The sequence below is a fragment of the Cydia pomonella genome, chromosome 6, assembly GCF_033807575.1.
Source record: "Cydia pomonella isolate Wapato2018A chromosome 6, ilCydPomo1, whole genome shotgun sequence".
Classification (NCBI taxonomy): Eukaryota; Metazoa; Arthropoda; class Insecta; order Lepidoptera; family Tortricidae; genus Cydia; species Cydia pomonella.
The window spans coordinates 15,481,918-15,494,675 of NC_084708.1; the positions used below are offsets into that span (position 1 = coordinate 15,481,918).

General features: G+C 36.6%; 1 protein-coding gene across 2 annotated transcripts in view; it reads left to right on the top strand.

Moving 5' to 3' along the window:
- Positions 1–12,323, top strand: part of LOC133519074 (uncharacterized) — a 72,120-nt gene extending 59,797 nt beyond the window's left edge. For both annotated transcript variants that reach the window (XM_061852967.1, XM_061852966.1), the window contains exons 3-7: positions 5,985–6,103; positions 7,446–9,072; positions 9,465–10,225; positions 11,331–11,460; positions 12,123–12,323. In XM_061852967.1, coding sequence (XP_061708951.1) covers positions 6,016–6,103; positions 7,446–9,072; positions 9,465–10,225; positions 11,331–11,460; positions 12,123–12,171 — 2,655 coding nt within the window. In that variant the 5' untranslated portion in view covers positions 5,985–6,015 and the 3' untranslated portion in view covers positions 12,172–12,323. The remainder of the gene's footprint in view (positions 1–5,984; positions 6,104–7,445; positions 9,073–9,464; positions 10,226–11,330; positions 11,461–12,122) is intronic.
- Positions 12,324–12,758: the final 435 nt, after the last annotated feature.

Consider the following 12,758-nt stretch of genomic DNA (forward strand, 5'->3'; position numbering starts at 1 on the left):
GGGTCGTTTGTTCCACGCTGTTGTTTGTCAATACTCATTTTATGAGGGTACATACCTTATCGCGAAAAGATTAATTTATACGTAATTAGCCATAGTTAATCATGTGGTGAAAATTAATATCGTCTGTTAAGGTGGGTTAGTCGCTAAATAGCCTGCCGGGTAGCAACGCCCGAAGCATTGAGAGAAATATGATTTCATTGGGAGTAATTTCATCGTTGCTTTAATACACCCATATAACGGCTTTATTACCTAGGATTCTACATAAAAGCTTAATTAGCGCTCTGAGATACCTTTAATGTTCGAACATTTTGTTTTATTAGATGAGTTTTTGCCGCAGTGCACCCTGAGTAACATTTTTTTTTAATTAAGTATCATTAATTTATTCAGTAGGTATCATGAAATATAAGTACAATATCGTAGCCATGATATTGGTTATTTTTATTTTTATTAATTAGGTACAGTCATTCCCAAGGGATGCAAAGAAGAGACCTCGTGGATTTTCCGTAAATCTTGAGAAAGTTGTATCAATAAAGCTACATACCTACATACCTGCAGCAATGTTAACACGAACTAAATTAAATCAAATATTAATATCCTTCTCATAATAAGACCTACTAGTAAGTATGTTAACCTCGCTTCTCTAGTTGCAAATTGAAGTTTTACCAAATACAATATTCATTGCTAACAATTTACTACTAATTGTATTGTAGGAGCATATATATTTTACTTACTTATTTAAGCAAATGTTAGTAAATACATATTATATCTTAACAGCGAATATCGTGCAGCGTAAAAAATAATGTATCTACACACATATCATAAACCATCTATGATGCCTTAAAAATTCGTAAATAATGGCCAACATTAAGATAAACTGTTTCGTTACAACAAATTTCTTATCTGTGAAAATGTTGTAATTGCTTTATTACTACATGAAAATCGATTTGGTAATGACATTCAAATTTCGAACATCTCTAAAAAAAGCAATTCGATTCGACCTTTATTCTAATATCAGTCGAGCGAGATGCCTTTTTGTTCAAAATGAAATGTAAATGTCATAAAATTTTGACAAATCTTGCATGTTAATTTGTGTCGAACGATACGGAAATAGGCCCCAGACTCTAGTTTGTCTCTTAATTAAAAAAAAACTACGAATGCGTGACATGCGTGGGAAAAGTTTTCATTTACCGCCATTTGACGTATAGTTTATCTTTTAATTTGTTTTAAGTATAAACTGAGTTTGTTTTGTAGTTTTTAAAGTAACTCTAACAAAAGTTTCGTTTAAAATGAGCGATAAAGATATATCGGCGACGCCGCCACATATTCGCGAGTTCCGCCAAAAGAGCAACGATGCCCCAATGTTGGCTGTAGGTAATTTGGGTTAGTGAATATATCATAGAAAGTTTATATTATGTGTATAGATAAAATAGTGTATGTAACTTAACATAATTAGGCATTAAAACACTCGTATGGTCCTTTTAAGGAACTCACTTCATTCGTTTCTTAAACCCACACTTGTGTTTTAATGCCTTTCATTATGTAGCAGTCACATAAAATACTATAACCAAACCATGCCAAATAATAAAAAAATGTACCAAATGCGCGTAACATCCGCATGTACCTATTTATTTCTCATTTTATAGTTGCTGCAATGATGTCGCATATGCGAACTTTGAATAAAGGGTATATTTTACCAGCACATTTTACTAAACATACATGCCATGTTTAACCAACGGTTCTGTTTTCTTTGCCCACACAACTGTTGCTTCAAATTATGTCACCGGCGATCTGTTACCCCACGCCGGAAATTATCTCTCGTGCACATCAAATCGATGACACTTTGATTACCGACCAAATGACATCACCTGAGCTCACTAGGAAAACATTTATCACGCCGTGCCTCTAAAACTTCCTGTAGCCAAGATTGCGTATCACATGTCCATCTTAGCATGTCGTTAGAGCTTCATAATATGATAATAATACATGCTAACGATGTGTCAAAGATTAACTACAAGGCTAAGTACAATAAATTTTGCACATAGTTTGAATGGCACAAGATGCGATTTTTATTTTCTTAACAAAAATCTAAAGTTTCGTCGCATGAGCATTTTGGGACTAGGACCAATAGGTAAAAATTCTCAAGAGGTTCTTCCATTTTTATCCAAATGGAAATAATGGGACCATCAGAGTAAACGAAAGTATTCGTCAAAACTGTCAAGTTAGGTATAACAGTGGTTTGTTGGAAATACGAAACCTAAGTACGTATTTAATTTACAATCCTATTTGCCGAATACATAATCGGATTAAACAGGTTTTTTTTTAAATTTATTTATTCGTTAGCCCGCTGTGTCCCACTGCTGGGCAAAGACATCCCTCTCTTTCTTCCACGCGTCTCGGTCTATGGCAGTATTAGCCCAATCTTTCCGAAAAACGTCAAGATCATGCCGTCACCTCCTTCAAAGTCTGCCGTGACGAAGAACATTATAAAATGCAACAATTAGAAGTATATTTGAGTCTTAAAGTACAAAAATGAACCAGTGGGTACTGGCTGCTATGACTAGTTTAATAGATCTATGACTGTAAACTCACACTAAGAATCCTACCCTACATGTTAATGAGGTGTACTGTGTGTTTTCTTTTTCATTTTTTAAATAACGTGATACGACAGATCCATTACGTAACAATGTAAAACTGTTGGAATCTAAAAGGCAAGAATTTTCTGGCATAACTGGAAATTGTAATGTCCATTTTGCGACCGACCCTTCGATAAAAGCATCGCCTCGTGGAAGGCTTTTACAGTTGCCCGCATTCATCTCATCCCACATATATTTATTTTGGCTTAAAAAAATCATATCTGGTTTCATATCTAGTGTTCAGTGCCGTCCCTGAATGGACTTTGTGTTTTTACGGCATTCGATTTAGATTCCTTTATATAACAAGATTAACAAGAGATATGCAGATTAAAGTGGACAACGCAAGTGCATTTTTTTTTTATACTACGTCGGTGGCAAACAAGCATACGGCCTGCCTGATGTTAAGCAGTCTCCGTAGCCTATGTACACGTGCAACTCCAGAGGACAGAGGAGGAGGATAGGAGGAGGATTTAGGCACTTGCTGACGAATGAGGACTGAGGAGACCAATTTTCCTCAAGCAATTTCACACAGCAACATACTTGTTCTTGTTATATTAAAACAGTTTATTACCTGTAATGAATTTCAAGTACCACATTAAGCATTTAATTACTCCAACTTGATGATTAAGTAAGATTATTTTTGATTAACTAATTCAGTTGCAACTAGAATTAAAACAAATCTCCAGAAAAATATATGATTATGATATGAGTAGTCATATGATACAATAAAATAATTATGATTAATTCTAATAGTTGTCTGTTGGACTTTATAAGTTCAATTCTACCTGTTACTTGCCTTATGAGAAAATACAATATTAATAATTCACAATATTACCTACGTAGTACCTATAACATCAGGTTTAAAAGTAAAGATACAACTCAATACATTTATATAGTACGTCTAGTATAACTATCAGATTCCTTTTGACAACCTAGAGCTACCATAATCTGTGTTGGCAGCATGGTTCCATTTTTATCGCTTGTCACTTTGCCCATCACTTTCGCACTTACATACTTGTTAGAACGTGACAGGCATGGTGACAAATGATAAAGAGCCGACCATGTTAGCCCTACTGATTATATTATAATGCATGCAGATTGATACATTATGACAAGCGTCAATTTATGCATACAATAAGCCTGTTGATGTAATAGCCATTGCGAACTACATACAGATACGCCATCAGATATAGATACGCCATCTCACGACGGCTATTGGGTTTAACCAAATTATACTTTGAACTAATAATAATAAGAGTTAAAAACCTTTGTGACATAATTTAACTAGGTATGTATTATAGATATTTAGACACTATCGCTGCCGTCTCGTTTCGATCGATCCCCTTCTTGCGTTCAAATAAACAAGCTCATTAGCCCGCAAATATTTATACAACACAAGTGTATAGAATAAACTTGTGTGCTTAATTGATATTCTAGTTATTAAGAAATGATATTAATCATTACCTTCAATAACAGGGCAGCCGCTGTTTTGGCTTGAACATGAGTGTTATAAACTAGTTGCTGTTTAGGCATGTTTTATCGTTAATGAATAAGTAAATATTTTACAATCGCATAGCAGGCAAAGTGTCAGCTCTCCTACATTTATCATCATTTATAAAAGCACCCCTATATCTAATGGTAACGTGACCGTGGGACCAGCTTGAAGTACATCCTATATTAAAAGGTTGTTCAAGCAAATTGAGTTGAGTACACGCCTCAAGTGATGTGACAACATTTCTGCGTAAAACATATTGGCCAACCCCAAAGTACGAGTACATAAGCGAATTTGTTCTGAAAATACTCAAAGTATGCGCCTATACGGCCGTACACGAGTTGTAATATGGTCATGTTAACCATGTAACTACTAGTTATATCGTAAAAGGTTCGTGACGAGTTGGGAAACATGTACCGAGGTAAGGTCTTGAAGGTGTCCAATCGTTAAATATACATACTTTACTTACCCATTGCGTCAGTACCGTACTTACCTGTGTCTCAATGACGGACAACTTTCCTTTAAAGCGGTTGACATATCGGCTTTTAATAAGGTGTAGAGTTACAGATGGTCGCATTTAATGAGATGATGAGACATAAAACGGTACTTTTTGACGACACATTTGGGATGATGTTCTTTATGAACAGTTTTATAATTTATTTATTTTCAAATTCATCCTACATGGAGTTATGTTTAGTTATATATGATATGAATAAGAGATACGTCTGTCTAGTTGTCTACTGTCTGTCCAGAATAAATCTGACCTAATCTAAGAGTACCGTTTACAATAAACCTTTTATTGATAATACGTCGTTATTGGGTCACTCTCAAATTATATGACTGCGGTCAGACTCAACTCCGTCAAACTTTTCATACATTTAGTATGGTTTAACGGAATTTAGATGCAGGCACAAATCTGGAGAATGACCCTATTATTAATATCAATTCATCCATTTGGTCCCATTGGTAGGTAAGACTTACTTACTCTACACTCCATTCCATTTGCTCAGTGAGCTAAAATGGGACTTAGCCTCTGACACAAGACACCGCCATTTTTTTCGGATTTAAATTTTAAAACTAAGTTAACCTTTGAGTAGGTACTTTATTCGGAAACAAACCGTTAATCGCTAACTAGTATAAATAAAGGCCAATATCTATAACTTTCTTATATTAATCTATTTATATCTTAAAAAAGTGGAAAATTAATTTGTCTTTTCAAAAAGTATCTAGGTATAGTTAATTCAATACTAACAAAAGTTTTTCTGACGACCATTCGGGACAGCTGTCTACCTCGAGGTCATTTTATCATAGAGGTATATAAATTTAGCATTTACAAAAACTTTTGCAAAGGACAAAGTACAAACAGAGTTGTACGTTACCTATGCGGCATAAAACATTTTAATTACATATAATTATGGTTAACGGTAATCAACAAACACGGTTTTGTGTATAACGGGTATAATTAGTAACGGGTATTCCATAATTAACTAAGTTAATCATTCGTACTATTTCTTAATCATTGGTAGTCATCTATTTTTGGCCGAATCATTTCACGAAACAAAAATTGCATGAGTGTTTGGTACATTAAATAAAAAAAAACTGGTCACCATTAGCACCAAGCAATTTGATGTGACAACTTTAACTACTTATAATATATTATAAGAAGTATGAGACAGCTATTTCCTACAAATAATTGGTACCAGATAATGAATCGGGTACCTATTTACTTAGAAGAAATAAGTTTAGCCTGAGGACATACAAATAATTAAATATTCATAACTGGTTCAACATTATTCTATAACGACTGTCTCTTCTTGTATACACTAATGAATTTATATTCATTGTTTCGTTCTTTTCAGTGATAACGCGATGGAGTGACATCCGGCGAGGATGCGGTGGTTCAAGAAGGGCGAGCCGCCGCGCCTGCTGGCCGCGTCGCCCGAACCCGAGACACGCTCGTCGCGCCGCGCCAGGATTGGTAAGCCCTTATTTATAAAACTTACTTTTGTACAATTTTGTCTGTTTCTAACAATCACAAATATAACGCATAGGAACAAGTGATTATCAACGGCGTTTTAGACTTGACAAACGTTTATGAATAACGCCTTATACTCGTATCCTCTACGCAGTTACCAATATTACATGCACTGAAGGTAAAATTCGCATAGTAACTACAACTGAATTGCTATTGCGGCTGTCATTTTATTTGATGAAATGAGCAGAATCAGCTGCCACATTACTGCCGCAATTCGCACACCGGAGCCGAGTGCGGAGCTGCAACATCCGCTTTCCTGTGGATGATAATATAAAAGTAGTAGTTTCACAGTTGTATTTTATGAAATTTGTGAAGATTTAAAATTCTCTACGTGGTCAAATTTCTCACTGGCCAGTCCTTGTAAGAAGATCACGATTAGAGAGCTTGGTCAACTTTCTCACCTTCGTATATTTATCATGCTGGTCCTGAAATAGATATTTTGCCGACGATTTTATAAAAATACATCAAGATACTTACTTTCAATTGTTTCATTGCCATTCTAATAGGTATTCAACTTCACAATTGTCTAATAAAAATGCAATTTCCATTGTAAAATGCCATTGAGTTTCGGTTGAATCCATTAATTCGAGAATATTAGTTTTGATTCGCAATATCATAGATCTTGCATTTCTTCCAACCAGTTCACAAACCAGTAGGCGTTGAAGACAATTGCTAACCACATTTTATCCCACGGCCTATTTAATTCACAGCCTGGACCTACTTAAAGGCGTATTACATATTTCCTTTTAACCCACTCAGTGTTCTAAACTCAATAAAACTTTATTGTGTCTAGTCAAATCAATCTAAAGGCAACTGTCAAACCTAATCGGTGTTGGTCCATATTTTAAAATGTTTATTGGCGTCTTGATTTAGAATTGTCATACATAACATTATGTATCTTGCAGGAGTCACAGGTTGCACAAGCATACTCATATAATCAAAGCTAATTTATATGCTGTGACCTTCGACTTTTATGCGATAAGCCAAGTGCAATAAACATCCAGTGCGTGTCAAAATATAGCAAGATTCTCGCATAGTTTGCCCGATACGCTGTAGTGTGTGCATACATAGGTATGCCTGTTTACTGGCATTTGTGGATAGTGTGTTGTATAGCTCGTACCTTTTTTTATACACGGAGTATATACTTCTCAGAAAAATATTCGATATTTTATTACGCATCCTATATAATAGATATTTGTTACATAGATTCTACTTTTTGGATACCACTTTAAATTCTAAAAGATTATTGAACTACTTTTTAACTAGGTAACTTTTCTGCTTACAGACATGTCTCCAGGACGGTTTGCCAATCGGAACAGTAGCAGCAGTTCAGTGGAAACAAATTTCTATAACCTCAGTGACCAAATAATAATCGTAGATAAATCACCGATTCCATGTCACCAAAGTGAGGATACACCTGTTGCTCGCCGAATATCCGTGCAGAACAGCTTCACTCCACCGCAAGAAACATACACGAGTCGCAAAAACCGCGGGGGCTCTTTGGAAAAGGAGTACATGGTATACCGCGAAAAACGAAATCCGCTACTCGACAAAGTGAAAAATACTAAATTGTCCTGTTTCAAGTCTAACGGGCCATTGCATTATGGAGATGATGCTGCTTCGACTTCGGGCAGCGAGTGTAGCCGATTTGGACTTCCGGAAGATGTTGCTCATTGTCGATATGATGGAAACTATCCCAATAGTCACATTGAATTTGAAAACCAAAATCCCTGGGTAAGAATGCCAAACTACGATGAGGATGTGTTCGTTTCTAAAGGCATTCCAACTCATGTCGATAGACACTGGAGAGATGGTAAATCATTCAATGCTAGAGGCACTAGATGCTACAGCTCAGGATCTGAATGTGATCGCTATCATCCTGTGCCTAAAGTCGGCACAAAACTTTCCAAGTCTAGTGATCAAATATTTAATGATGATTACGAAACCTTTGAAAGTGCACCTTCGAATATTCTAATCAAACCACAAAAGAAGACTGATAAATTTAAGCATAAAGATGATAAGGACACAATCGGACCTAGTTCCTGTCTATCAGCTAAGCTAAGAGCAATGTCAGATAGATATTTAAAGTCCTCCACAAATAAGTTTTTCTCTAAACTTTATAAACAAAAAGGTGACGAAGACGAAGTGGATGGGAGTAATGAAAATATATTAAAAACAACCAGTGCATTAAACAGGAGTAGAAAGAAACGCGGTGGTGTCAAAGCTAAATTACGGAGTTTTTCGTACGGTGCACTACCAGGTTTAGATGAATTCCAAAAAGGCAATAACTCTGTGTTTCATGATGATGTTTACCAAGCATCATGTGATGATGAAAATGTGTTAATACAAGACTGTGAAGATGCTGACTCAGGAATTCTAGTCAACGAATCGGCAGCCTCTTCAATATTTGATAGTGATAGAATATCTTCCCGCTGTGAAAGCTCTGCATCACATGCAAATACTTTAGTACCTTGCCACGGAAGAAGCGTATCTGGTGATCACACTTATATAAAGGCACGAGCTTCAAGTCGGTTGAGTAGAGACAGAAACAGCGGATCTAAATCACGGCTTAGACATAACCAAAGGGCATTATCACTGGACCGTAAAGAGATTCTAAGACGCATGCCAAATAACAGTGTATCTGAGGAACCTCATTTCTTGCAACTTACAGAAAAACAAAAAATGAGGCAAAGAGACGTTAGCCAAGGTGACGCTGGTATCCCACCGATTCCTCCCTGTAGAAAACCTACCAAATGTAATAAATCCGAAAAAGTGGAATACAAAGTGGTGCGTATCGTTCGCCGACACCCCTCTGAAGAACTAGGTATATTTATTGCAAAAACAAAACTGCCCGATGAAGGTCACGTTGGATACTTGGTAGCTCACGTAGTTCCAGGAGGACTCGCTGAAAAGTAAGTTTTAAAGTTATCATCATCATTGGCCTTAAAATCTATTACAGACTATAGAAACAGTGTCAGGTAGAGCTACATAGCTTTATTAGTTATTTCGCTTTATTTGACGTTCATAAGCGCATTGTAATATGCCTACTTGAATAATAAACTATCTTTATCTTATCTTTACAACGTTTTTCATGGCTGTGTAAGCCAATTAAAGTTATATCATCAGTAAATAGGTAGTAGTAATAGCTATTTTCCTTTTCGAGAGACTTTCGGTTTAAAAAAAAATATTACAACTTTTTTATGTTGGTTGTACATAATCTTACAAACATACTTCAGCGCATAGGTATATTGTTTACTTACTGGATTAATTTTATCCTATATTATAACGTTTTGTTATTTTTCAGAGAAGGGACGTTGTGTATTGGCGATGAATTACTTAACGTGAATGGGCGACGACTTCGTGATCTTACAATGGCCGAAGCAAAAGAAGCTCTTAAATCAGGGGCGCCTGAAATTGATATTGTGATTGGCAGGCAGCAAGACAAAACGACCCCTGATGTTAAACAAAGGCCACCTTCCCAAAAAAAACCGCTAATGATGAGAGAGAGCTCAGTTGATTACGAAAATGCAGTAATTTTAGGTAAAGACAGGCGAGTCGATAAAATTGACGTCAGGATAGACCGGCGGCGGTCGCAGGACGAGTCGTGTAATCAGAGCGCGCTATCTGCAACGGACGGGGCGAGCGACGGCGCAAACACACACTCGCACTTCCATAAGGGCCAGAACGCGACCTACAGCAGCATGAACAACAAGCTGCTACGCCGGCAGGTCGTCAGCTACGGTGGCGCCAACAAGGAGGGCCTCGCGCTCAGTTGTGCCGGTGATATCGTCGACGTCGACACGCCTGACGCGGCAGAACGGACCAAAATCAGAAACGACATCGAACCGCAAACACCGAACGCGGCAAACTTTTGCACGCTTCCCCGCAAGCCGAAAGCACCCACGCACAGTTACCACACGATCACGTTCGAGAAGGGCCACGGGAAAAAACCTCTCGGCTTCACCATCGTAGGAGGACGCGACTCCCCTAGAGGTCCGCTGGGAATATTCATAAAAAGCATCTTACCACAAGGGCAAGCTATCGACGATGGAAGACTTCAAGCAGGTATGTTTGCAAAAATATTACACCAATATTATTGGTATTTTAAACCGCTTGTCATGATTAAACCTCGTGGAAAGAATGTAATTTGATAAGGATAAGAAGCCACACAACGTGTAGGTACACAGCGTACTATCAATAAGGCTGAAATACAGTAACCGGACCTCGCATTGTTGACAAGTACTGTTTACTTGCAGTGCAGTTTGATAATGAATTATTTTACTTAGGAAATAGACTACAGACTTCCGTTGCTGTTTGTTATTAATTTCTGCAAATTGTTTGTAATCATTCAATGTACCTATAACGTAGGTAATTTTAATGAACTCGTAAATTATAAATTTTTAATTGTAACTACTTATCGTTACTTATCTTGCTTTCGTCCGCGTCCTGATGGTTGTTAGTCTTAAGTACTTATCGCTGAAAACGTTTGGTGGCAAGAAAATTGGTGTAGCCACATACGTGTGGGGTATCAATGGATAGGTCTTCAAAAATGATATTGAGGTTTCCAGTATTTTTTTTTTCTAAACTGAATAGTTTGCGCGAGAGACACTTCCAAAGTGGTAAAATGTGTCCCCCCCCCCCCCTCTGTAACTTTGAAAATAAGAGAATGATAAATTTAAGAAAAATATATGATGTACAGTCGAGGAAATTGATTCTTTAGCAGGTTGTGGTTCACTTTACACTGGAAAGCTCATAGCATAAGTATGTACAACCAAATTTACTTGAACCGCAAATTGCTAAAGAATCAATTTCCTCGACCGTACATTACCATGCAAACTTCCACCAAAAATTGGTTTGAACGAGATCTAGTAAGTAGTTTTTTTAATACGTCATAAATGGTACGGAACCCTTCATGGGCGAGTCCGACTCGCACATGGCCGCTTTTTGATTTTCGAGGCTCAGTCAGTTATTTTAGTGTCACGTGCCATGAGTAAAACAAAAACAGGATCTCTATGACAGTTAGGTATATGACCATCTCTGTAATCCTATGTCACAGTCAAGCGTTTTTCTCTGAGACCAAGTAACTTAGCAATCTGAGAAAAAAGACACAGCAAATATTGGTTCAAAACATCTTACCTGATACTCTAAACGCTTACATTATTAATTTCAGGAGACGAGGTGCTGGCGGTGAACGGGCAGGCGTGTCATGAGCTAGCGCACGTGGAAGCGCTTGCCCTCTTCAAAGCGGTGCGCAATGGCTCCATCGAGCTCAGAGTCTGCCGAAGAGCAAGAAATCCTCAGTTAGTATTATATATTGCTTCACATAGGGACAAATGTAGGACCTAAATCCAGAGAACACATGTTTATTTTATTTAAATGCCCCATATCACGTCCAAGATAGATAAGGAAGCATAGTCTCACAACTACACTATTTGTACAGGGCGATACCGGCCTACAAACATGTCCGCAAGGCAGTTACAAGATCGAATTATAACTGGCGGGAAATTCATTTTTAGGGTTCCGTACCCGTAGGAATCGGAACCTAGCTATATTAATTTACGAAGCTAGTCTCTTTTACTACTTCTGTCTGTCGAAGAGCTCTATCTCTTAGTTGCTGTATTTAATAATATGTAATCAAAAAATCTCAAGAACCGTTATAGATAAACGGGTGAAATATTCTGTGTGTTTTGCTATTGGAGTTATTGCAACAAATAATAAAAAGTGGCTGTGACATAATCGGACAGACAGACGGACATGACGAATCTATAAGGGTTCCGTTTTTTTGCCATTTGGCTACGGAACCCTAAAAATTAAATTTAAAAATATAGAGTCTCAAGTTATTGATCTGGGCACTTTCAACTATATTTTAGAAATTAAAATATGATAAAATTGTATATTTTTTATGTATTTGAGAACAAACAGATTATATTCTCACCTATAGATAATTGTAATTTTTTTACAGAACTACCAAAGCGAAGTCATGTACAGATCTTCTCAATGACGAAGAATGAATCACTACCAACATTATGCTGCTGTAAATATTATTAGATTGTTACGTTAATATTAGGTATCAAATCTCAAAATAATCAATTAAAGAATTATAAATTAATATGTAAGTATATATTTATCAAGTAAATAAAAACGCATTATAATTGTATCCAAATATTGTCATTTTTTGAAATAGAAGTATTGTTGTTTTATATTATATTTCTACACCACGCAAGCATTTCCTATAATGATCAAAATGTTTTGAGATAGCATTATCTATGTTGCATGTGCCATTTAATGAAATAAGTACCTAGGTCATTAACACCTATGTCATAGTACAACTTCCTGAAGGGCTTAGAGATTAGGGCTTCATTTTATCTAAATGATTTTATTTTCATTATAGTAACGATATGTATCGGACTTCTCTGAGGCCCTTCTTCGGGATGAGTCCAAAACATTTCGCTCCTGTATCTGAGATGGAATGTACTAGATTACTGTGACTAGATTTTTGTTACAATATTTCATAAGTTTCAATTTCATTGTTTGTACGTACCTAAAGAGATTTAGGTATGAAAGACCTAATGCTAGCGCTAAAAAACACTTTCTCAAA